Source organism: Argopecten irradians, chromosome 16 (genome assembly GCF_041381155.1).
Source record: "Argopecten irradians isolate NY chromosome 16, Ai_NY, whole genome shotgun sequence".
Taxonomy (NCBI): Eukaryota; Metazoa; Mollusca; class Bivalvia; order Pectinida; family Pectinidae; genus Argopecten; species Argopecten irradians.
This window is the reverse complement of record NC_091149.1, coordinates 27,088,525-27,112,893: the sequence shown is the minus strand read 5'-3', so window position 1 is coordinate 27,112,893 and position 24,369 is coordinate 27,088,525. Positions and strand designations below refer to the sequence as shown.

General features: G+C 37.9%; 2 protein-coding genes and 1 long non-coding RNA gene across 3 annotated transcripts; 1 reads left to right on the top strand and 2 right to left on the bottom strand.

Annotated features, from left to right (window-relative positions):
* The first annotated feature begins 1,109 nt into the window (after positions 1–1,109).
* On the top strand, positions 1,110–23,273 carry LOC138311086 (uncharacterized). The gene is made up of 6 exons (XM_069252528.1): positions 1,110–1,188; positions 5,047–5,143; positions 7,351–7,428; positions 10,400–10,537; positions 18,844–19,002; positions 23,116–23,273. Exons 2-6 carry the CDS (start codon positions 5,086–5,088, stop codon positions 23,193–23,195), a joined length of 513 nt encoding a protein of 170 aa, XP_069108629.1. The 5' UTR covers positions 1,110–1,188; positions 5,047–5,085; the 3' UTR covers positions 23,196–23,273.
* Positions 10,768–16,265, bottom strand: LOC138310784 (uncharacterized; the record flags this gene model as incomplete). The annotated part of the gene is made up of 2 exons (XM_069252114.1): positions 10,768–11,530; positions 11,777–16,265. A coding segment is annotated over one exon (4,137 nt), but the record flags the coding sequence as incomplete, so codon positions are not given.
* On the bottom strand, positions 16,921–18,168 carry LOC138310474 (uncharacterized). Its single transcript, XR_011206436.1, has 2 exons — positions 17,945–18,168; positions 16,921–17,694 (listed from the first exon to the last, which is right to left on the bottom strand). It is a non-coding gene; the product is annotated as an uncharacterized lncRNA (long non-coding RNA).
* Positions 23,274–24,369: the final 1,096 nt, after the last annotated feature.

Sequence of the window (24,369 nt, the reverse complement as noted above, 5' to 3'; positions counted from 1 at the left end):
TGATTTGCCTGAAAATGGAACACAATTTGTTTTTACTTTTACAGTAAAATTCCCCTGATAACTTAAAAAAAAAAATAAAATAAATGTTATGTCCAAAGCAAAAGAAATTTGAACTCTATCATCATAATACATGTGTCTTAAAATGCACTATGGAAAAGTTTATCCTTAATTTTACTTCATCAAAATTTTATGGTTATTAACTTGAGTGTGCATATTGATGAAAAGATAAATGACAATCAAACAACTTTAGCTTTGTTTCTTTTACCTAAGTTAAAAAAAGATATTTTGATATAATTGGGCACACTTATGTACAATACTCACCCCCTTACATTAAATATTCGTCATTATAAATGTGTTATGTAGTAAAAACAAGCTTACAGTAAGTGTTGCAAGCAGCACACGTCCCCTAGGCCTGCCGTCAATTACATTTTCTAATATGTGGCAGATTTAGTATTGCTTAGTTATGCTATTATTGAATGGAAGTTGAACAATGTCTTTCATGTGTTCTCAAGTTATCACTCGTAAACACAAATTGTTGGAACAATCTATGTTTAGTATTTTCTCATATGCTACCATTATATGAAGTTTGATCAAATCTGTTTTTTTCTGAAGTTATCATCTGGAAACCAAATCTGGACAGAGAGACGAGATAAAAACACTATAGTCCTATCCGGTTTCACCTCCATCTTTACCGACATAAATGAATTCCATTTGGTGAAACCTTCTAGTTGTGCCATTTCGTTGGGCTTATTAAATAGAACAAACCATAACGGACCAATCTTACCATCCATTATACAGTATGGGAGATATCAACAACGCCAGCGTCACCATTACTATCTTTTTGCACCAAAATAAGACAGAGTCAAACATTGTTTTTTTAATTTGGAATCTAAAAACACGACCTACCAATTGAAATGGCAGAGCGTAGCGTTCAAAGTAATGAAACGTAAAGTTCATAGCGGGATAATCGCAACACTCGATGAACCACGCTGTTATACCTGATCTTGATCGTGATGTCATATTGATCTAACTATGATCACTCCCTACGGTAGCTTTTTGCACTTACCAGTCACTCTTATCGACTATTTCGGGACTAAGGCATGACTCCGTCGGTCGCTATGTGAAGGATTTTTACCTCTGATAAGGATAGGTCTATATGTGTGCCATTCCGGAATCATTACCTGTTCGGTAAGTTCTAGTCATATTACTTCACTACCAGTAGATTTCGATTGTACTACGGGGTGGCGATATTTAGAAACAGTATGGTGTATATATTGACGTACCTGTTTAATATTTACCTGCAGATGGCTTCTTGGACAATAACTTTATTATCATCTCTTCGTTCTTTCTTCATCACACTTATTTGTAATTAGAGTTTAAACATAAAAAATGTGCCTGGTGTCGCAATTGCATGATCGTAAAGGTGACTACATTTAGGATATTATCTTGTTTTGGTGTATGTTTCGGGAAACTGCGATACATTCGTGTTGTGTTTTCTTGTATATTGGAACTATTGTCCTTTTTGTAGTGATATATCATTGATGCATGTCACCGAAGACACTGAACAATATACTAAACCAGGTTACACATTATACTAATTTTATTGAATCAATCAAAAGGATTGGGCAACAAGCTATGCCTATATAAGCCCTTTCCTAGCCAGAAACTATAATCTTATTAAAGTATATACATGTAATAAGTTGAGTAAACAACATCTTATTTAAACAGATTTGGTATGTAACAAAAGAATATTATAATTGCTATTAATATGCCAAGTATTATACTCTTATGGATATATAGGTTTGGGAATAAATTTCAAATTGGTATTTTTATATATAATATAATTGTACAAGGGAGATAATTAATTTGATAGACTGAATAATATTATAGTAGTAAGATAATAATTAGTTTTGTAATATAACAGACTAGTAAGCCACTGAAAACTTTTTTTAAAGTTTTCCCAGTTTTAATGAGCATATAATCCAATGATTCTGCCTGTGTCTGGGACTGCAAAAGTCCATAGCCAATTATTGGCAAAAGCCCCTAACACAGGCAAATCCTAGATTCGCACCCAATAAAACTGGAAAAAGAGAATAAAGCTTAGTACCATCATGATCGTGATTTAACATAAAAGAATGAAATATTAAGAGGATTGTTTTCATAGAAGTTATGATCGCCATCACTACCCACCATCGCCATACAGAAAGTTTATAAACAATAATAAGAATATTTGAACATAATTTGGATATTTAGATATTTGAAAGACCCAAATAATATCAAAAATGGTATACATATAAATAAATCAGATAAGTCGTTTGGTAATAATTAAAAAAAATGAAACACAATTGAATATATTTGCATTAACTTCATCTGGGCAATGTATACAGGCATTAAATGCTACAGTAAGGGAATTATGTAAGTGGTTATGTTCATATAGTTTCAGGGTATCAATTAATATTTGTCTTTCATTAATAAAGAGTGCGCATTCGAATAGTTAATGGAAAACAGTTTCTTGTGGGTATCCGCACTCGCAATTTGTAAAATCTAATAATTGATCATTGAATAAGTTATAATTAAGATTACTAGCATTATTTCTAAGTTGGCAGAAAATGATGTTTAATTTTCTAGGTCCATAATTTTGAAAGTGATAGTTACTTTACATACCTTTTTGTTCTGTTTATTCATTAGGTTTTTGAATTGTGAAAGAGTTGGTGCATCAATAAGTGAAGTGTCTTATTTATTGTAATCATTTAATGTAGATGGGAAATAACTGCTAGAATAACTTTCAGTTTTGCAAAGAGGTGGATTAAATATTCTGTTTTCTCTCAATTGATATCTATTATTTATATTGTCATTAATGTATGGATTTATAATATGTTTAAAGTATGGTGGTGAATCAGAGTTTAAAGTTTTATACATAAGAAATAGCTTCTTTTTGGTCGCCTTTCGGCTAAGGTTTTCCACTGTAATTCATTATACATTTTTGAATGTTAAGTACCTCTACGTAAGCCAGTAATTATTCTTGCTGTATCTAACTGTATTGATTCTAAAAATGATTTTTCAAATTCTGTATAATTATCCCAGACTTCACTAGCATATTCTAGAATTGGCCTAACATAAGTATATACATTATAATTAGAGATTTTCTATCAGCTGAGTTTTTCAGATTTCGCATGATGTTGATTCTTTTGTATGTTTTATTATAAATATTTGTATATGTTCTGACCACTTTCTATCTTCACTGAAGGTTAGACCAAGGTGATTGTGACATCTTTTATTCGCTAATGGTTCATTTAGAAAGTCATTTGGTGGATGATTAATTTCTCTATTACTAATAAAAATTACAGTTTCGGTTTTAGATGCATTAAATTTCAAATCCCACTTTTTAGCCCAATTACTAACGTTTTGTAAATCATGTGAAAGTTTTTCTGCTGCTTGAATTGGATTATTATCCATAATTACATATATTATTGTGCCAAAGAGTTTGATGTTGTTATCAACTTGGTCTGTTATAGTTTGAAAAGTGACCTTCAGTGGAGACTCTTCGTTTTCTCTCAGATAAATAGTCTTAAAACTAAGAAAGAATTTTACCTTTGATACCGTATGATTCTAATTTATGTAGGAGGCCTGTGTGCCATACGCTATCAAAAGCCTTGCTTATATCACAGAATACAAATCTTAATTCATTTCCCTTATCTAAATTACTGATGATTAAATGGTATTTAGATAATAATTGATTAGTTGTAGAGTCACCAGGTAAGAAGCCGGATTGGTGTTTAGATATGATTTCATATTCAACTAGATAGTTGTATAATTTTTTAAAAACTATTTTCTCTATGATTTTACTAAAGCAGGATGTGATTGAAATTGGTCTGTAATTAGTTGCATCATTAATTGAGCCTTTACCCTTATAAACGGCATGAATATTTGCCATTTTCCAAGACGAAGGACTTTTTCCAGTTTGTATTGTTTTGTTAAATAGTAATGTTAGTGGTGTAGCGATAGAGGTTTGAAGTCTTTTGATTACTTTTGGAATCATTTCATCAGGACCAGGAGGTTTTTTTTATATCAAGTATATTTAGCTGATCAATCACATCTTGCTCTGTTATAATCATGTTATTTAACATAGAAGGAAATGGATCAGGAGGGGGAGGCTGTTCTAGATCAGGAGAAGAAGTTGCAATAGATGTAAAATAATCATTTTTACATCATCAGCATCAATTGGATGTTGTACACTGACTCCATCATGGACAAGAGGGTTTTATGTTCATTTTTCAGAACTGATTTAGCAAATTTCCACCATTTAGATGGGGAATAGATTTATCACATAGAGAGTTTTCAAAGTAATCCTGTTTTGCAGTTCTAATCAGATTAATTGCCTCATTTCGGATATTTCTAAAGTTTTCCCAATGTACAGGATTATTACTGTTTTTTTTTTTTTTGCCTTTTTATTCGGATTCTATCACCTAAAGTCTATAAAATTGGTTGTTTCTGTTTCTGATTACTGCTCAGCATTAAGGGGGTCGGAGGACTGGTTACTCCGTTGTCAGAATAATGTGACCGAGTGGAGAGAGTTGCTTGTGTGTTTTCGGCGGCATGCTTTAGTGATTTAGCATTATAAAAAGGGCAAGAGTCCCATTATACAAGACAAAACACGAACATACCGCACTCTCCCAAAACACACATCACACACTACATCCACACTACACACATCATACACGGAAGGCCGTCCATATATGGCCATGGCTGTTGATAGAACGTTAATTAAGTCAGTGCACGTGCTGTAGGAATTATCACTTTTAATGACTGTGGTGTGTTTCGGCTAGGGAACATATAACCAACAGCATTCTACAGAGGGGCCTTTAGTATTCATGCTTTAGGGACAGCAGCAACAATTCAAAAGCCCTACCTGTAGGGCGAGGGTCAACTTAAGACTAAATGTGTTAAGAATTAAGGAAGCAATCATCTAAAGCCCTTAATGTAGGGCAGACAGTGATTGGGATCACAGGCCATCTAAACACTCTGAATTGTAGTTGAATGTTTTAGGTGCAGCTGGAAATATCAAATACAGCCAACTCACCAAACATGATTCTGATTGTATGGGTATTATACTGCGGACTCTTGGTTTCTGGGAAGTCACTAGGTAAGTAATGTATGTGTCTGAAATTACATTAACATTTATCAATGTTTGGCAGACATGTAAATCGATACACTAAAATCAGCCTGCATAAACAGCAAATTGAGATTAATGATATTATACAAAGTTACTATCAGTTTTAGTTGCATATTTACATGTATCTACCCTTTTGAGTTTCGCTTACAAAATCACAATAAATATAAGCGTTACACTGGGTGCCTATCCGCTTTGGAGGTATATTTGTGATATACAAAGTTTGTAACAAAACAAACTATCCGTTAAAATGAGCAAATCATAATTAGCAATGATTATCTTAACAAGATCTAATTGTGACGAGTGCCGTCACATAATGTTCCCCAAATCTCCACAGAGCCTAATTTGACAAAAGTGACCGCCCCTGAATGATTACCTGACATTGTTTTACCGATAAATAAATTCTATTTCGAAGAAGAGAAATATTTTGAAAAGTTACATCATTTAAAGGGTATATATTAGGCATAGCAATGCCTATAATTGTATTAAACCATGTTTCTGTTTGTTCAATTTTGACCAATTGCAATGGCGGCCATCTTGGTTCCTTGTCTGCAAAAGTTGCCCGAAAAAAATGACCTCAAAATAGTTTTATGTCACAATAGGAATACAACAAAAATGAACTTGGACCTAAAACAGATCCCTGATGACCAGTGAATAAAGGGAGATAACTCTCACTACTTTTAGAAAATTTAAAACATTTTTTACTCATGATTATGGTATATATAACTTTTAAATTTAGAATCTGATTTAAACTTCATATTGAAACTAGAAATAACCTCACAAAATTTCATGGCGATCCTACTTATAGTTTTCGAGAAAATGGTCGAGTCGAACAAAGTCACGGTGGAAGAAGAAAAAGAGGGAGAAAAAGAAGAAACGGAACAAACACAATAAGTTCCCCAATCCTTTAAGGAAACTTAATTATGTTTATACTATATATAATAGTGGAAAGTGTAATTGTAAATCTAACATATTTTAGTTGATTGGTTCGTTGTCTTAATGTTCTATAAACAGATACAGTCAGTAAAGGATTTGTTGTTTGAGAATATTTGTACAAGTATATACCCTTGGAGAACCAATATTCGTCAGGGTAATAAAATATCCTCGGATATCAACAAACCAGCAAAAAATAAAATGTACAAGTTTTATCAATACAAATATATAATATTTTGTCTTACTTGTACAACAAGTTGTCTATCAATTTGTTATTTATCTATCGCGGTACGGACGATTTCTAACTGCCGGTCACTGGGTGATGGCCGACACAATAGGGACCTATTTTCGTCAGGGGGGCTGTTTCGCTTATTACGAAAATTGATATCATTCCAAATTAATGATTAGCAGCAGGCACTAGTGAGATCGTATTTAAGCTGAAAATTTCTTGTAGTTACATCGATTTTAAATCTTTAAACCTATTGGTCATGGAAAGTTTACATAGAATAACGTTATGTTTCCAACAGTACCGTACCAAAAAATTCGGGTAAGTTGAATCGCCAAAATGATTTGTAATAACCCAAAATCTTGGCTATGAATCAAATGATCAGACACGTGACTCCCGCTACTTTGTTGACATGCTGCTGATTAGTGCACATGGACTTTCAAACGCTGACGGTATTGTTTTGAAGTTTCATTTAAAATGGTCTTAAGAATATACCTTCATTTTGGGGTATATGACTACATCGTACTTATAAAATTACATGGTTATAATACACACTCTCTTTTAAGCAAGACCAATCTTCCTTGATCAAATCTGCTTTTGCAGACGGCACTCTTCATGAAATCACGCGATAGTTCATGAGATATTTGCAAAATTGTAAACATGACGAAAACAGGTCCCTGACGAATTTAGGGAACTTGACCATATATAATTTTATTAATATTTTTCAAACTCCATTACATTAGAATTCAATGTACAATGTAGCAGATTAAAACATTTATATATCATGGACCATGCATATAGATCATATAATTTTAATTACAAGAGCCATTTAATAAATGAATTATTAAGAGCCGATGGATACAGACAATTACATAAACTGTTTCAAATACTTAGTATATATAAGGAGACTGTGGTAATTTCGTTTTTCTTTGCAACAGTGGAACTTTTTGTCATTATACTGTAGAAGAACAAGAACATTTTATCTATAGAAGTCATACAGCGAACCATTTGATTTTAACAGATATACAGCCGGACGAGAGGAATGTTCATAATCCACACGCTATAGCGACAAAGGTTCAACAATGGACGGATATTCTCGGTATGTATGCTTTTACTGGCTCAATACAGTACCTGATCAAGTCTTCCCGGTGTTTTGTTCTATTCAGTACGTGATGTAGTATTCAAAGTGTTTTGTTCTATTCAGTACGTGATCAAGTGTCCCCGGTGTTTTGTTCTATTTAGTACGCGATGCAGTGTTCCTGGTGTTTTGTTCTTTTCAGTACGTGATCTAGTGTCCCCGGTGTTTTGTTCTATTCAGTACGTGATGTAGTGTTCAAAGTGTTTTGCTCTATTCACTACATGATCTAGTGTTCCCGGTGTTTTGTTCTATTCAGTACGTGATGTAGTGTTCAAAGTGTTTTGCTCTATTCACTACATGATCTAGTGTTCCCGGTGTTTTGTTCTATTCAGTACGTGATGTAGTGTTCAAAGTGTTTTGTTCTATTCAGTACGTGATGTAGTGTTCCCGGTGTTTTGTTCTATTAAGTACGTGATGTAGTGTTCCTGGTGTTTTGTTCTATACAGTACGTGATGTAGTGTTCCTGGTGCTTTGTTCTATACAGTACGTGATGTAGTGTTCCTGGTGCTTTGTTCTATTCAGTACGTAATCTAGTGTCCCCGGTGTTTAGTTCTATTCAGTTCGTGATGTAGTGTTCAAAGTGTTTTGTTCTATTCACTACATGATCTAGTATCCCCGGTGTTTTGTTCTATTCAGTATGTGATGTAGTATTCAAAGTGTTTTGTTCTATTCACTACATGATCTAGTGTTCCCGGTGTTTTGTTCTATTCAGTACGTGATGTAGTGTTCAAAATGTTTTGTTCTATTCAGTACGTGATCTAGTGTCCCCGGTGTTTTGTTCTATTCAGTACGTGATGTAGTGTTCCTGGTGCTTTGTTCTATTCAGTACGTGATCTAGTGTCCCCGGTGTTTTGTTCTATTCAGTTCGTGATGTAGTGTTCCCGATGTTCTTTTAAGTACGTGACCAAGTGTTCCCGGTGTTTTGTTAAATTCAGTACGTGATCTAGTGTTCACGATGTTTTGTTCCATTTAGTACGTGATCTAGTGTTCCCGGTGTTTTGTTAAAATCAGTACGTGACCAAGTGTTCCCGATGTTTTGTTCAATTCAGTACGTGATGTAGTGTTCAAAGTGTTTTGCTCTATTCACTACATGATCTAGTGTTCCCGGTGTTTTGTTCTATTCAGTACGTGATCTAGTGTCCCCGGTGTTTTGTTCTATTTAGTACGTGATGTAGTGTTCCTAGTGTTTTGTTCTATTCAGTACGTGATCTAGTGTCCCCGGTGTTTTGTTCTATTCAGTACGTGATGTAGTGTTCAAAGTGTTCTCTTTTCACTACATGACCAAGTGTTCCCGGTGTTTTGTTCTATTCAGTACGTGATCTAGTGTCCCCGGTGTTTTGTTCTATTCAGTACGTGATGTAGTGTTCCTGGTGTTTTGTTCTATTCAGTACGTAATCTAGTGTCCCCGGTGTTTAGTTCTATTCCGTTCCTGATGTAGTGTTCCCGATGTTCTTTTAAGTACGTGACCAAGTCTTCCCGGTGTTTTGTTAAATTCAGTACGTAATCTAGTGTTCCCGGTGTTTTGTTAAAATCAGTACGTGACCAAGTGTTCCCGATGTTTTGTTCTTTCAATAGTGATCTAGTGTTCCCGGTGTTTTGTTCAATTCAGTACGTGATCTAGTGTTCCCGGTGTTTTGTTCAATTCAGTACGTGATCTAGTGTTCCCGGTGTTTTGTTCAATTCAGTACGTGATCTAGTGTTCCCGGTGTTTTGTTCAATTCAGTACGTGATCTAGTGTTCAAGGTGTTTTGTTCTACTTCAGTACGTGATCTAGTGTTCAAGGTGTTTTGTTCTACTTCAGTACATGATCAAGTGTTCAAGGTGTTTTGTTCTACTTCAGTTCATGATCAAGTGTTCAAGGTGTTTTGTTCTACTTCAGTACATGATCAAGTGTTCAAGGTGTTTTGTTCTACTTCAGTTCATGATCAAGTGTTCAAGGTGTTTTGTTCTACTTCAGTACATGATCAAGTGTTCAAGGTGTTTTGTTCTACTTCAGTACATGATCAAGTGTTCAAGGTGTTTTGTTCTACTTCAGTACATGATCAAGTGTTCAAGGTGTTTTGTTCTACTTGTTTAGTACATGATCAAGTGTTCTCCGGTTCATCGCTCTACGTTTGTCACAGACCGAGAGCGATAACTCGGGGGTTTCCGACGACGGTTTGAAAGATATGTCATCATCGTTGGCACTATACAGGTGTTCCAAACACATGCCCCGACTTTGACAGGTAATGACTTTTGCAATACTAAATTATTTTGAAAATTCAAAATGATTTGGAAAGCAATAAATAAGGGCGGACACCTCGTGCACATCTTTCATTAAAAAATTTCAATTTTCTGAACTAATCGCCAAATTAGCCAAATATGACTTTCTCTCGATATTCAATATAATTATTACCAAAAAGATATTTCCCGTGTTATTATCGTTGTACAGAGCAGATCAATACCTTTCTGATGGTATATAGATCAAATTCCTCCGTCTATTAAAACATTTTAAAGCATCAAACTCGGGACATGCTTTTGGGACGGCCACCAACTTCCAAATGTCAGTCATGACCAATGTTTGCCAATGTGGTATCAAAATGTGGTACAACTGTTTGTAAGGGCTAAAATACTATGAAAATAATAGCGCTTTATTCCAATATGTTTGATTGAATAATGGAACATTAATGCAGTTATCTGAATATATTTTGCTTATAGAATGATTAACTATCTATAAATCAAAGTCTATGTCTTAATCAGATTACAAGGCGATGACAATGTATATCCACTCCATTTTTGTGTGTATAACCAAATGCAAGGAAACAGTGCCGTCCATATACATCCTGTCAAAACGCATCGCGTGCATATTTGAAATGGACCTGGTAAGCCTTGTCTTACAGTTATCATTAAAAGGTATATTAACCTGAATGATTAAATACTTCTTTTTCTCTAGACAATGGTAGCTGTGGATTTCCAATGTTTACCTGCCATACAACTGGAGTGTGTATCTACTTTCTAAGTGCAGTATGTGACGGCGTCTTCGACTGTTATAATGGAGAAGACGAAATGCATTGTACTCACGCAGACAAAGGTTGGTTGAATAGAAGCATGTACTCCTTAACAAAGATGCTACACCACTGACGAATGGGATTTTTCTGGAATGGATATAGATTAGTATTTTCTTCTTTTACAAAAGTTACTTACTTTACACCATTACCAGCATTAAAAACATTGAGATTTTTTTTTTGTTTCAAGATAAACTATAACTGTAACCTAACCGAGACATATTGCCACATGTTTCACAAATGAAAGAACAACAAATTACAATATTTACATTTATTACAATTTACAGCATAGACTATACAGAATATACAATATCCAATAGCCATCCACACTCCATATACACTCCCACAATACTCATTCAGTGAATCACACTTTAATAAGTATATATTATATATTTATATTACAATACTATATATTAAAACAACTTTAGAATTTACACCTATCTAATAATAATACAACAATTTCCTAACACTAATTTATTCCCTCTATATAAAGTTCATGAGCTCCATACCGCTACACTGTACACTGCTGCTTCCACTAATCCGATACAAAATGTCAATGATATCCCGGTGTGTTCCCTCTGTCGTTCCATATACTCCATATACAGATATGGCCAGTTGTGCCTGTCTGACATCAGGCGCTGTACTGCAAGACCGTATCCAGGACTAACAACAGACTGTATTCATACATGTGTAATAGTTCTCGAGCGCTCCTAAAGGTATAGGGTCGTGTACCAATCATCAACGACCTAGTACGAATAATCTCACTGCCGCAACACACAGCTGGGCCTCCATAGGGTATGATATATCGTACAAGTAATCACCATAATTCCTGTAAGGGTCTCAATCCCTCACCAGGAGTCATCTCACCAGGCATCAACACCCAATGTCATATTTCTGGGTAGTTGTGTAGTATGGGAAACACCATCTGTATATGGCTGTTCAGGCTCCCATACAGTTCACATACAGGTGGTAATTAGCGTACGTATGTGTAGATGATAGGCGTAGACATGGGCATGGAGCTACAATATATAATTTATAAAACCTCAGAATACTACCTAACTTTAATATATTATAATTATACTAGAATAAATACAGGTATTGAATACCAAACACGGCAATACACATCATCGCTCTCTACGTCGCATACGCGTACCTGTTAACTCAATACTGTCAACAAATCATCATGCACGAGCTTATACACCTTTACGCTCACGGTCGTTCATATACGCGACATATACAGGTAAATTAAACATAAATTGACTTACCATGACTGCATTTCACGCTCCTTATGACTTTATGGAATGCAAAGAAATCCTAATCCATCAAGATGTCTGCCGTATTGCCCACGCTAAGCTTACCTTTCTGCCTCACGCATGCGTAGTTCCTATTATGAAGTTACGCGTGAGAAATGGCGCGTAATTTAAATGTGCTAACAACTATACTTACCAAATACTTAACTAAACATATGTACACGTCTCGAGGCGGTATGTGACATACGCCCTGGCATTGAGAAATAAAATCGGGTAGCAATTTTTATTTCCCCACACATCACATACGCCAAAGACTCATATACAGCTAATAGCTATCCTATACGTAGGATTAACACCAATGATCAACTTACAGTCTACTCAAACAATCGGCCCCAACGTTTTCACTTCCTCGGATCGCTCTGATGGTGAACCTGTATGGTTGTAACACCAACGCCCACCTCATGAGCCGAGAATTGGTTCCCTTCAGTTTGTTGAGATACAGGAGTGGCTGGTGGTCTGTCTCAAGAACAAAATGTCGTCCATAGAGATATCTTTGGAACTTCAGCACTCCCCAAACAACAGCTAAGCACTCCTTTTCCACTACTGCGTAGGCAGTCTCTGCCCCTTTGAGTTTCCGACTGGCGTAAGCAACTGGAAGACGATCTCCAGCCTCTTCCTGAAGAAGCACTGCCCCAATGCCATAATCAAAAGCATCAGTCTGTAGGATAAATTCCTCTTCCAAACTTGGTAACTTCAGAATAGGACTTGAAGATAAAACTTTCTTCAGCGTCTCGAACGCTGTCACTTGTGCTTCGCCCCAAACAATCTTGTGTGGTTGGCCTTTCCTTGTCAGGTCGGTCAACGGTACGGATATCGCTGCGAAATCCGGTATAAATTTCTGATAATATCCAGCCATCCCTAAGAACGAACGCACCTGCTTCTTCGTCTCAGGTCGCGGAACGCTAAGTATAGCCTTCACCTTGTCTGGGTTTGGTAAAAGACGCTGGTCTCCCACAATGTGGCCTAGGCATTCCAGACTTCCATAACCCAAGGCACATTTAGAAGGTCTTGCTGTGAGATTAGCTTTCCGTAGACGAGTGAACAAATCCCTCAAAACACGCATATGGTCGTTCCAGTTCCTAGAGTAGATGAGAATATCATCAATGAAACTTTCAATGCCGTCCATACCTCGCAGGAGTTTCCTCATGATGCGACAAAATGTTGCCGGAGCATTTACAAGTCCAAACGGCATCACTGAAAATTGGAATAGTCCGAATAGCGTAGTGAAAGCTGTTTTCTCCTGTGCGGACTTTGACATCGGCACCTGCCAGTAGCCTTTGATTAAATCTAGACGTGAAAAGTATTTGTGTCCAGAGAGCCTTGCGAAAATATCATCTGCATTAGGCATCGGCTCTGCGTCAAAAATGGTGACGCGGTTGAGTTGGCGGAAATCGATACAGAAACGGTTGGTTCCGTCTTTTTCCCGTACAATCACCACAGGCGCCGCGTATGGAGACTCTGACGGCTCGATGACACCCATTCGTAACATCTTATCTAGTTCTTCTTTAATTGTGTTCTTCATACTGTATGGAATACTATGACTCTTCACTCTGACAGGTTCACATGTTGTTGTCTTTATGTCATGTTTCCCTAGGTTTGTCTTTCCTGGAACATCAGTGAGTACATCTTCAAATTCCGCTAAAATATTCCTGATATCCGTTGTCTGATCTGAGGTCAGTAACTCTGATACTGCGACGTCATCTATCGACTCTGTTCTCGTCGGTGGCGGAATAGTGATGATATTCCCAGGAGGAAAATCATCATCTTCACTTTCGTCCTCGTCTGTTACCATGGCATTACATACCACTGACAGTACTCCAAAATCTTGTCCCACCATCACCTGACATCTCCGCTCAACATACAACTTCAAAAGGTTGGCGTGTAACGTCTTCTTCTTCCCTTCAACATTCACCCTGTAATCCATTGAACCCCTCTTTTCCTCAATCATGTATGGTCCTCTCCACTGCATCAAGAGTTTGTTCCTTTTGGTCGGTAGAAGTACTAATACCTTGTCTCCAGGTTTCATGTCACGAGCTTTTGCTTTCCTGTTGTAGTACTTTGCTTGGCGTGACCTTGCTGATCGAAGTTGCTCTTGTGCCAACTTACAAGTCTCTTCTAACCTATCCTTTAGGTCCACCACGTACTGGTATGTGGTCTTTGTATCTGGGTCTGGAACTTCCTTCGTCCAAAGTTCCCGGAGAATCATCATCGGTCCTCTGACCGTTCTCCCGTAGAGCAACTCAAAGGGCGAATAGCCAAGGCTTTCTTGGGGTACTTCACGATAGGCGAATAAAAGCGCATTAAGGTACTTGTCCCAGTCTCGCGGACGTTCAGCACACATCTTACGTAACATCGCTTTAAGTGTCCCATTGAACCGCTCTACTAAGCCGTTGCACATAGGGTGGTAAGGAGTTGTCGATAACTGGCGTATTGACAATAATCTGCTGACCTCTTGCATCAGTTCCGAGGTAAACTGAGTTCCACAATCTGTCAGTACTTCACGTGGAATTCCAACACGACTATAAACATCTACCAGGGCCTCAGCCACACGCTCAGTCTCGATTCCCTTTAAAGCGACGGCTTCCGGGTACCGGGTAGCATAATCTACTATAGTAAGTATATAGCGATTTCCTCGATCAGTAACCGGTTGTAATGGTCCCACCAAGTCTATGGCAACACGCTGGAATGGGGTATCTATAAGTGGCATTTGTCCAAGAGGTACCTTGCTAATCCTACCTTTGGGAATAGTCCTCTGGCACACATCACAGGACCTACAGAACCTAGTAACGTCTGATGCCATACCCGGCCAAAAGAACTCTGTGCGGATCCTATCCATAGTCTTCTTAGCTCCCAAATGTCCAGCCATCATGGTATCATGAGCGAGTCTCACAACTGTAGACCGCAACTTCTCAGGTATCACCAACTGCTTGAAAACCCGTCCTCCTTCAACACCTGGACTATGAAACTCTCTGTAAAGCAACCCTCGTCCTACATAAAATCTAGACGACCCACCATCTGTTCTGTCCTTGACACTACCTTCCTTTACGAAATGCCAGTACTTCGCAAGCGACCCATCAGTCATCTGTGTCTCTTTAATCTCATCTGGGCTTCCGATATCCTGCATCACTTTTGGCACCTTCAAAGGACGATATTGCTGACCATCTCTCTTCACTTGCGCTCTTGTCTGTACAGCTTGTACGACTTCTTTTGGTTTCCAGTCCTTATCTGGTCCATTAGCATGTCTAACCCCTGGAATATTCCCCAGTATTACATCATACACGGGATTATCCATACACCAAGCACATAAACTTCCGACAAAGTATGGCGAGTCTACAAACACCTTTGCAATGGGCACCACCACTTTATCACCATTCGCCACGACACAGGTCTGTGTCTCACCTGTCAAATCCTTATCAGCCACCAGACTTCTACGAATAACTGCTCCTGAACATCCAGTGTCCCTAAGCACCATCACAGAGTGATTCCCAATCCGTCCCTTTATCACCGGCATACCACAGCTTACCTGACGTTCACATGATGTTGACAATATATTCGTCCCTGATGCCTCTGGTTTCACTTCCTTCCCTACCTTCTCCATATCACAGTCTCCAGTAGGCTTGACAATAACCTTTTTACCTCTGGCCGAAATACACTGAACCTGGCCTTTCTTCGACTTCTTAGGACAGTTGTACGACAAGTGGTCAGTTTTATTACATATAAAGCAATGCTTCCCTGATCCTGACTGTTTGGACCTAGAACTGTACTCGGTCGATGACTGCTTAATAACTTGGCTGTCTCCGGACTTACTATTTACCCCATTGAACTGCTTCTTATGTCCATCAGGACGAAACTTTAGTAGATTTGCCGTATTCCCTCTAGCATCTGCGAACTGATCCGCCAATTTAGCCATCTCGGTAATCGTTGCTGGAATACGCTCCTTTAGGAACAATGTCAGTTCGTTGCCACAAGCTTGGATAAACTGGTCCCGAATGATCAAGTCTTTTACACCCTCAAACGTTTTCGGTGAATTCGCCATCTCCAACCATCTCAAGAAATAACTATCTAACCTTACGGCAAACTGCACAAAAGTCTCTCCAGCTTCTGGTCGGCCCGTCTTAAACTTCTTCCTAAATCCTTGCTCAGTTGTCTCAAATCTTTTTAACAAAGCATCCTTCAATACGGAATAATCCAGACTCTGATCTACTGGTAGTCGGCTAAACACATCCAATGCCCTTCCTTTAAGCAATACACTCAAATTTGATGCCCACTGACCTTCCCTATCCCATCCTTGGGTAGTAGCAAATCGTTCAAATCTCTGCAAATATGAATCAATGTTGTCTTTGCCCTCCTCAAACGCTGGTAATTTAGGACCCCGTAAGTCACTACCACTAACTTTCGGTTTAACATCCTGCTTACCCTTAAGCTCCAAGATTTCTACCTGTCGTTAATGTTCTTTAACAGCCAATTCCTCCTTCTCCTTGGCAAGTGCCAACTGAATCTCTAGTTCCTTCTCAGCTGCTTCAGTCCTCTTTTGGATCAGCTCCAGATCATGCTTCCTGTCAGCCTCTATCTTCCGAGCCTCCCGCTCGCGTTCTCGCTCATCCCTTTCCCTAGCCTGCTCTGATAGGATAAACTGTTGCAGCTCTTTACCTTCCAGACCAATATCCGTCCCCATTTCCTTCAATTCTTTTAAGGAGGTCATTGTACACTATTGTACTATACACAACAAAATAGGCAAAGTAACAAATATCCTGAACCATTTAACAATAAGCAATGCTACAAACAACATATATCCTACCTGATATACCTACCTGTACACCAACTAAGTATCTTGAAAGTAAGGTAAAAGTAAAACACTTACCTCTATTGTAGACGAATGTCACTTTCATAGATGAATCCTGTATAGCTGGCTCTTCTTGTAATACTATACTGACACCACACTCAGATTTATTCCACTCTCAGAGCACACACTCCAACATTCAAAATTCATCCAATTCAAATGTCAAACGTGTGAGCAATATCATCCCACCGCTGCCACCAAAAATTGTAACCTAACCGAGACATATTGCCACATGTTTCACAAATGAAAGAACAACAAATTACAATATTTACATTTATTACAATTTACAGCATAGACTATACAGAATATACAATATCCAATAGCCATCCACACTCCATATACACTCCCACAATACTCCCACAATACTCATTCAGTGAATCACACTTTAATAAGTATATATTATATATTTATATTACAATACTATATATTAAAACAACTTTAGAATTTACACCTATCTAATAATAATACAACAATTTCCTAACACTAATTTATTCCCTCTATATAAAGTTCATGAGCTCCATACCGCTACACTGTACACTGCTGCTTCCACTAATCCCATACAAAATGTCAATGATATCCCGGTGTGTTCCCTCTGTCGTTCCATATACTCCATATACAGATATGGCCAGTTGTGCCTGTCTGACATCAGGCGCTGTACTGCAAGACCGTATCCAGGACTAACAACAGACTGTATTCATACATGTGTAATAGTTCTCGAGCGCTCCTAAAGGTATAGGGTCGTGTACCAATCATCAACGACCTAGTACGAATAATCTCACTGCCGCAACACACAGCTGGGCCTCCATAGGGTATGATATATCGTACAAGTAGTCACCATAATTCCTGTAAGGGTCTCAATCCCTCACCAGGAGTCATCTCACCAGGCATCAACACCCAATGTCATATTTCTGGGTAGTTGTGTAGTATGGGGAACACCATCTGTATATGGCTGTTCAGGCTCCCATACAGTTCACATACAGGTGGTAATTAGCGTACGTATGTGTAGATGATAGGCGTAGACATGGGCATGGAGCTACAATATATAATTAATAAAACCTATCAGAATACTACCTAACTTTAATATATTATAATTATACTAGAATAAATACAGGTATTGAATACCAAACACGGCAATACACATCATCGCTCTCTACGTCGCATACGCGTACCTGTTAACTCAATACTGTCAACAAATCATCATGCACGAGCTTATACACCTTTACGCTCACGGTCGTTCATATATACACGACATATACAGGTAAATTAAACATAAATTGACTTACCATGACTGCATTTCACGCTCCTTATGACTTTATGGAATGCAAAGAAATCCTAATCCATCAAGATGTCTGCCGTATTGCCCACGCTAAGCTTACCTTTCTGCCTCACGCATGCGTAGTTCCTATTATGAAGTTACGCGTGAGAAATGGCGCGTAATTTAAATGTGCTAACAACTATACTTACCAAATACTTAACTAAACATATGTACACGTCTCGAGGCGGTATGTGACAATAACGATTAATCAACTGCGTCAAGAACAAAATTCTTGACACTTTTTATATGCCCGATATCACATGAAGTACTAAAAGCTTGAAGCAAAAGCAAAATAAATTACTGTATATGTATTTCTGTGTTAATTATAAACATATATCCACGATTAAAATAATTTATTGTTCAAAAGATGAGTATCATTTATGCTGCAAAGTTTATAAACCCTTTTAAAATGTTTTGGTATCGTTTTAGTTTCCGTTCGGTATTAATAACGGCGTAGGACTCTTGAAAGATAATTGTTCAATAGGTTTTTTCATATGGCAATATGGCATTGGTGAATAGGTATCCGGTTAGTTGCGTACCACGGACGGAAAATGTGACGGATACTGACACAAACAATTAAAATGATTGCTTCTTCTTGCATTGCATCAAAAGCGTCGGAATTGCGCTTTCGAACTTTATTACCCAACCGTTGACTTAATCAGGGTGCCGTCCAAAAACCATTGTTTTTTTTGGTTGGTTTTTTGTTTGGTTTATTTACGTGCTCATCAGATAATATGATATTTGAGAAAGAAACTTTTCGTGTCAAATATAAAAAGATAAAAACCGTTGATTCGGTCCTTATGGACCCCAATACGGATCATAATTGATATAAACAGTTTGTATCACATTCTTTAATAATCATTTTAGCTGCTCTGCATCACCTCAATAACTTGTATGGTTATACACCCGAACCTACTGCGCACCATTCGAATATACATACATCAAAGCCTCATACTTCAAGTGGACAGCACTTCAACCAAATTACTCAGCAACCGGAAACAACATCAACCCAGAGGATAACCACAGGTAGTATTATGTCATACTGTACATCAACCCAGAGGACAACCACAGGTAGTATTATATCATACTGTACATCCACCCAGAGGATAACCACAGGTAGTGTTATATCATACCGTACATCAACCCAGAGGACAACCACAGGTAGTTTTATATCATACAGTACATCAACCAAGAGGACAACCACAGGTAGTGTTATATCATATTGTACATCAACCCAGAGGACAACCACAGGTAGTATTATATCATACTGTACATCAACCCAGAGGATAACCACAGGTATGTTAAATCATACAGTACATCAACCAAGAGGACAACCACAGGTAGTGTTATATCATATTGTACAGAGAACCGGAGTGTTATATCATACTGTACATCAACCAAGAGGACAACCACATGTAGTATTATATCCACAGGTAGTGTTTATATCATATTGTACATCAACCCAGAGGACAACCACAGGTAGTATTATATCATACTGTACATCAACCCAGAGGATAACCACAGGTAGTGTTATATCATACAGTACATCAACCCAGAGGACAACCACAGGTAGTATTATATCATACTGTACATCAACCCAGAGGATAACCACAGGTAGTGTTATATCATACAGTACATCAACCAAGAGGACAACCACAGGTAGTCTTATATCATACTGTACAGAGGATAACCACAGGTAGTGTTATATCATACTGTACATCAACCAAGAGGACAACCACAGGTAGTATTATATCATACAGTACATCAACCCAGAGGACAACCACAGGTAGTATTATATCATACTGTACATCAACCCAGAGGACAACCACAGGTAGTGTTATATCATACAGTACATCAACCCAGAGGACAACCACAGGTAGTATTATATCATACTGTACATCAACCCAGAGGATAACCACAGGCAGTATTATATCATATAGTACATCAACCCAGAGGATAATCACAGGTAGTATTATATCACACTGTACATCAACCCAGAGGACAACCACAGGTAATATTATATCATACTGTACAATAACCCAGAGGACAACGCAGGTAGTATTATATCATACTGTACATCAACCCAGAGTACAACCACATGTAGTTTATATCATACTGTACATCACCCAGAGGACAACCACAGGTAGTTTGTATCATACTGTACATCAACCCAGAGGACAACTACAGGTAGTTATTATACTCATCAACCAGAGGACAACACAGTAGTATTATATCATACTGTACATCAACCCAGAGGACAACCACAGGTAGTATTATATCATACTGTAAATCAACCCAGAGGACACCACAGGTATATAACATCATACTGTACATCAACCAGAGAACAACTACATGTAGTATTATATCATACTGTACATCCACCCAGAGGACAACCACAGGTAGTATCACATCATACTGTACATCACCCAGAGGACAACCACAGGTAGTATCACAACATCAACCAGAGTAGTACAGTAAGTTATATCATACTGTACATCAACCCAGAGTACAACCACATGTAGTATTATATCATACTGTAAATCCACCCAGAGGACAACCACAGGTAGTATCATCATACTGTACATCACCAGAGAACAACTACATGTAGTATTATATCATTGTACATCCACCCAGAGGAGTATCAACATACTGTACATCAGAGTACAACCACAGGTAGTATTATACATCATACTGTACATCAACCCAGAGTACAACCACAGGTAGTATTATATCATACTGTACATCAACCCAGAGGACAACCACAGGTAGTATTTATATCATACTGTACATCAACCCAGAGGACAACCACAGGTAGTATTATATCATACAGTACATCAACCCAGAGGACAACCACAGGTAGTGTTATATCATACCGTACATCAACCCAGAGGACAACCACAGGTAGTAGTTATATCATACTGTACATCAACCCAGAGGACAACCACAGGTAGTATTATATCATACTGTACATCCACCCAGAGGATAACCACAGGTAGTGTTATATCATACCGTACATCAACCCAGAGGACAACCACAGGTAGTTTTTATATCATACAGTACATCAACCAAGAGGACAACCACAGGTAGTGTTATATCATATTGTACATCAACCCAGAGGACAACCACAGGTAGTATTATATCATACTGTACATCAACCCAGAGGACAACCACAGGTAGTGTTATATCATACAGTACATCAACCCAGAGGACAACCACAGGTAGTCTTATATCATACTGTACATCAACCCAGAGGACAACCACAGGTAGTATTATATCATACTGTACATCAACCCAGAGGACAACCACAGGTAGTATTATATCATACTGTACATCAACCCAGAGGACAACCACAGGTAGTATTATATCATACTGTACATCAACCCAGAGGACAACCACAGGTAGTATTATATCATACTGTACATCAACCCAGAGGACAAAAACAGGTAGTATTATATCATACTGTACATCAACCCAGAGGATAACCACAGGCAGTATTATATCATATAGTACATCAACCCAGAGGATAACCACAGGTAGTATTATATCACACTGTACATCAACCCAGAGGACAACCACAGGTAATATTATATCATACTGTACATCAACCCAGAGGACAACCACAGGTAGTATTATATCATACTGTACATCAACCCAGAGTACAACCACATGTAGTATTATATCATACTGTACATCCACCCAGAGGACAACCACAGGTAGTTTGTATCATACTGTGCATCAACCCAGAGGACAACCACAGGTAGTATTATATCATACTGTACATCAACCCAGAGGACAACCACAGGTAATATTATATCATACTGTACATCAACCCAGAGTACAACCACATGTAGTATTATATCATACTGTAAATCCACCCAGAGGACAACCACAGGTAGTATAACATCATACTGTACATCAACCCAGAGAACAACTACATGTAGTATTATATCATACTGTACATCCACCCAGAGGACAACCACAGGTAGTATCACATCATACTGTACATCCACCCAGAGGACAACCACAGGTAGTATCACATCATACTGTACATCAACCCAGAGAACAACTACAGGTAAAGTTATATCATACTGTACATCAACCCAGAGTACAACCACATGTAGTATTATATCATACTGTACATCCACCCAGAGGACAACCACAGGTAGTTTGTATCATACTGTGCATCAACCCAGAGTACAACCACATGTAGTATTATATCATACAGTACATCCACCCAGAGGACAACCACAGGTAGTTTGTATCATACTGTGCATCAACCCAGAGGAAAACCACAGGTAGTGTTATATCATACAGTACATCAACCCGGAGGACAACCACAGGTAGTGTTATATCATACTGTACATCAACCCAGAGTACAACCACATGTAGTATTATATCATACTGTACATCCACCCAGAGGACAACCACAGGTAGTTTGTATCATACTGTGCATCAACCCAGAGTACAACCACATGTAGTATTATATCATACAGTACATCCACCCAGAGGACAACCACAGGTAGTTTGTATCATACTGTGCATCAACCCAGAGGAAAACCACAGGTAGTGTTATATCATACAGTACATCAACCCGGAGGACAACCACAGGTAGTGTTATATCATACTGTACATCAACCCAGAGTACAACCACATGTAGTATTATATCATACTGTACATCCACCCAGAGGACAACCACAGGTAGTTTGTATCATACTGTGCATCAACCCAGAGGACAACCATAGGTAGTGTTATATCATACAGTACATCAACCCGGAGGACAACCACTGGTAGTATTATATCATAGAGAACATCAACCCAGAGGACAACCACAGGTAGTATTATATCATACTGTATATAAAAACCAGGGACAACCACAGGTAGTCTTATTCACACTGTACATCAACCCAGAGGACAACCATAGTAGTATTGTATCATTTGCCTTCTTATAGTATTTGCTGGAGCATTCAGTACGAACATAAACCTCTTGATATTTGCTGTTCATTTTTGGCTATTCTAAGCCTGTTGGATGTTCTTATTATAGATCCATGAATATGTTTAATGCTTGGCATTGTAGTTTAACCATGGCTGTATTTGTTCTTTAAAATAATCGCATGCATTCTTTGTTCTTGTTTATTGTAGGAACATCACCCTCTACAGTGACTCCCCATTGGATTGAGTTCACTCCCTCACAGGGACAAACTATGCCTTTATTAGGATAGACCATGCAAAGAGAATTATATCAAAACCTTGTTGAAATATGAATGTGTGGTATATTACTAATAAAGCATCGGTTTTGATTTGGTTTATTATATTTTCTTCCTATTAACAGTCGAGTCATGTAAGGACAGCCCCTCCTGTACGTGGTGTGAAGGGCATGTTTTGGGATACTGCAACGTTTGCGTGTTGTATCTTCTTGTATTGTAGAACTCTTGCCCATTTCAGTGCGCCCTGTGTTCTGCCCCTTGACCGAGACACACCAATAGTGGTAGTTTCTGCTCCTGCTTAGTGCTCGGCATACCATGAGTGGTATGACTGGTTTGCCTGTTGTCTGTGTACTGTGACCGGGTGGGTGTGTTGATTGGTGTGTTTGGCGGCATGCTTTTGTGATAAATCACTATAGAAAGGCAAGATTTAAACTTCACAACCATCGTTGATGTATCTGTTTGCTGAGTTGACAGATACTTCATCAGGGTACGAATCCCTTTTTAGTTGAAGTAATTCATATATGGACTTCGCGGCATATGATTGGCTGCGTTCATTGATTTATTTATTCAATTTCAAAGAATTTGATTGACAATAAAGTCAACGGGAGTAGATAAAAGGCATCTATTATCTTATATATATATCTATATTTTCTCCCTATAGAGCAGAATAAGTTATAAACATTCATGAACAGTATCACTCAACACAAAAAATAGTAATTTAATTTGATATGAATGGAGATAACATCAATATGTTTTTATTTTTACTTTAATAAAGAGTTATAAATTGAGAAGTTTACTACCATTTGCTTTGTTATGAAATTACTTTTTACGTATTATCATGGATATGTTCAATTGGTTTTCTTTTTGTTCTTTATCTTTCCACAAAGATATTGGCATACTCCGGTGTAAACCGTCACCATGGCCACAATGTGTTTTGGTCTACTTTTAACAAACTAATTTTCACTTGCGGTTCATTTTCGCGTATTTTAGGCTTATTAGAATTCACAACCATAAGTCACCACGGAAAAAAGAACTACTACTACAGTAGAGCATTATACCTGTATATCCCGAAATCAAATCACATGTTTGACATGGCAACGCGAAATTAGGTCTCCACCAATATAAGTTAGTTAACAGTATATGTAACTACAGGTGATGTTTTTTGTCCGTATCATCTAGTCTTATCAAT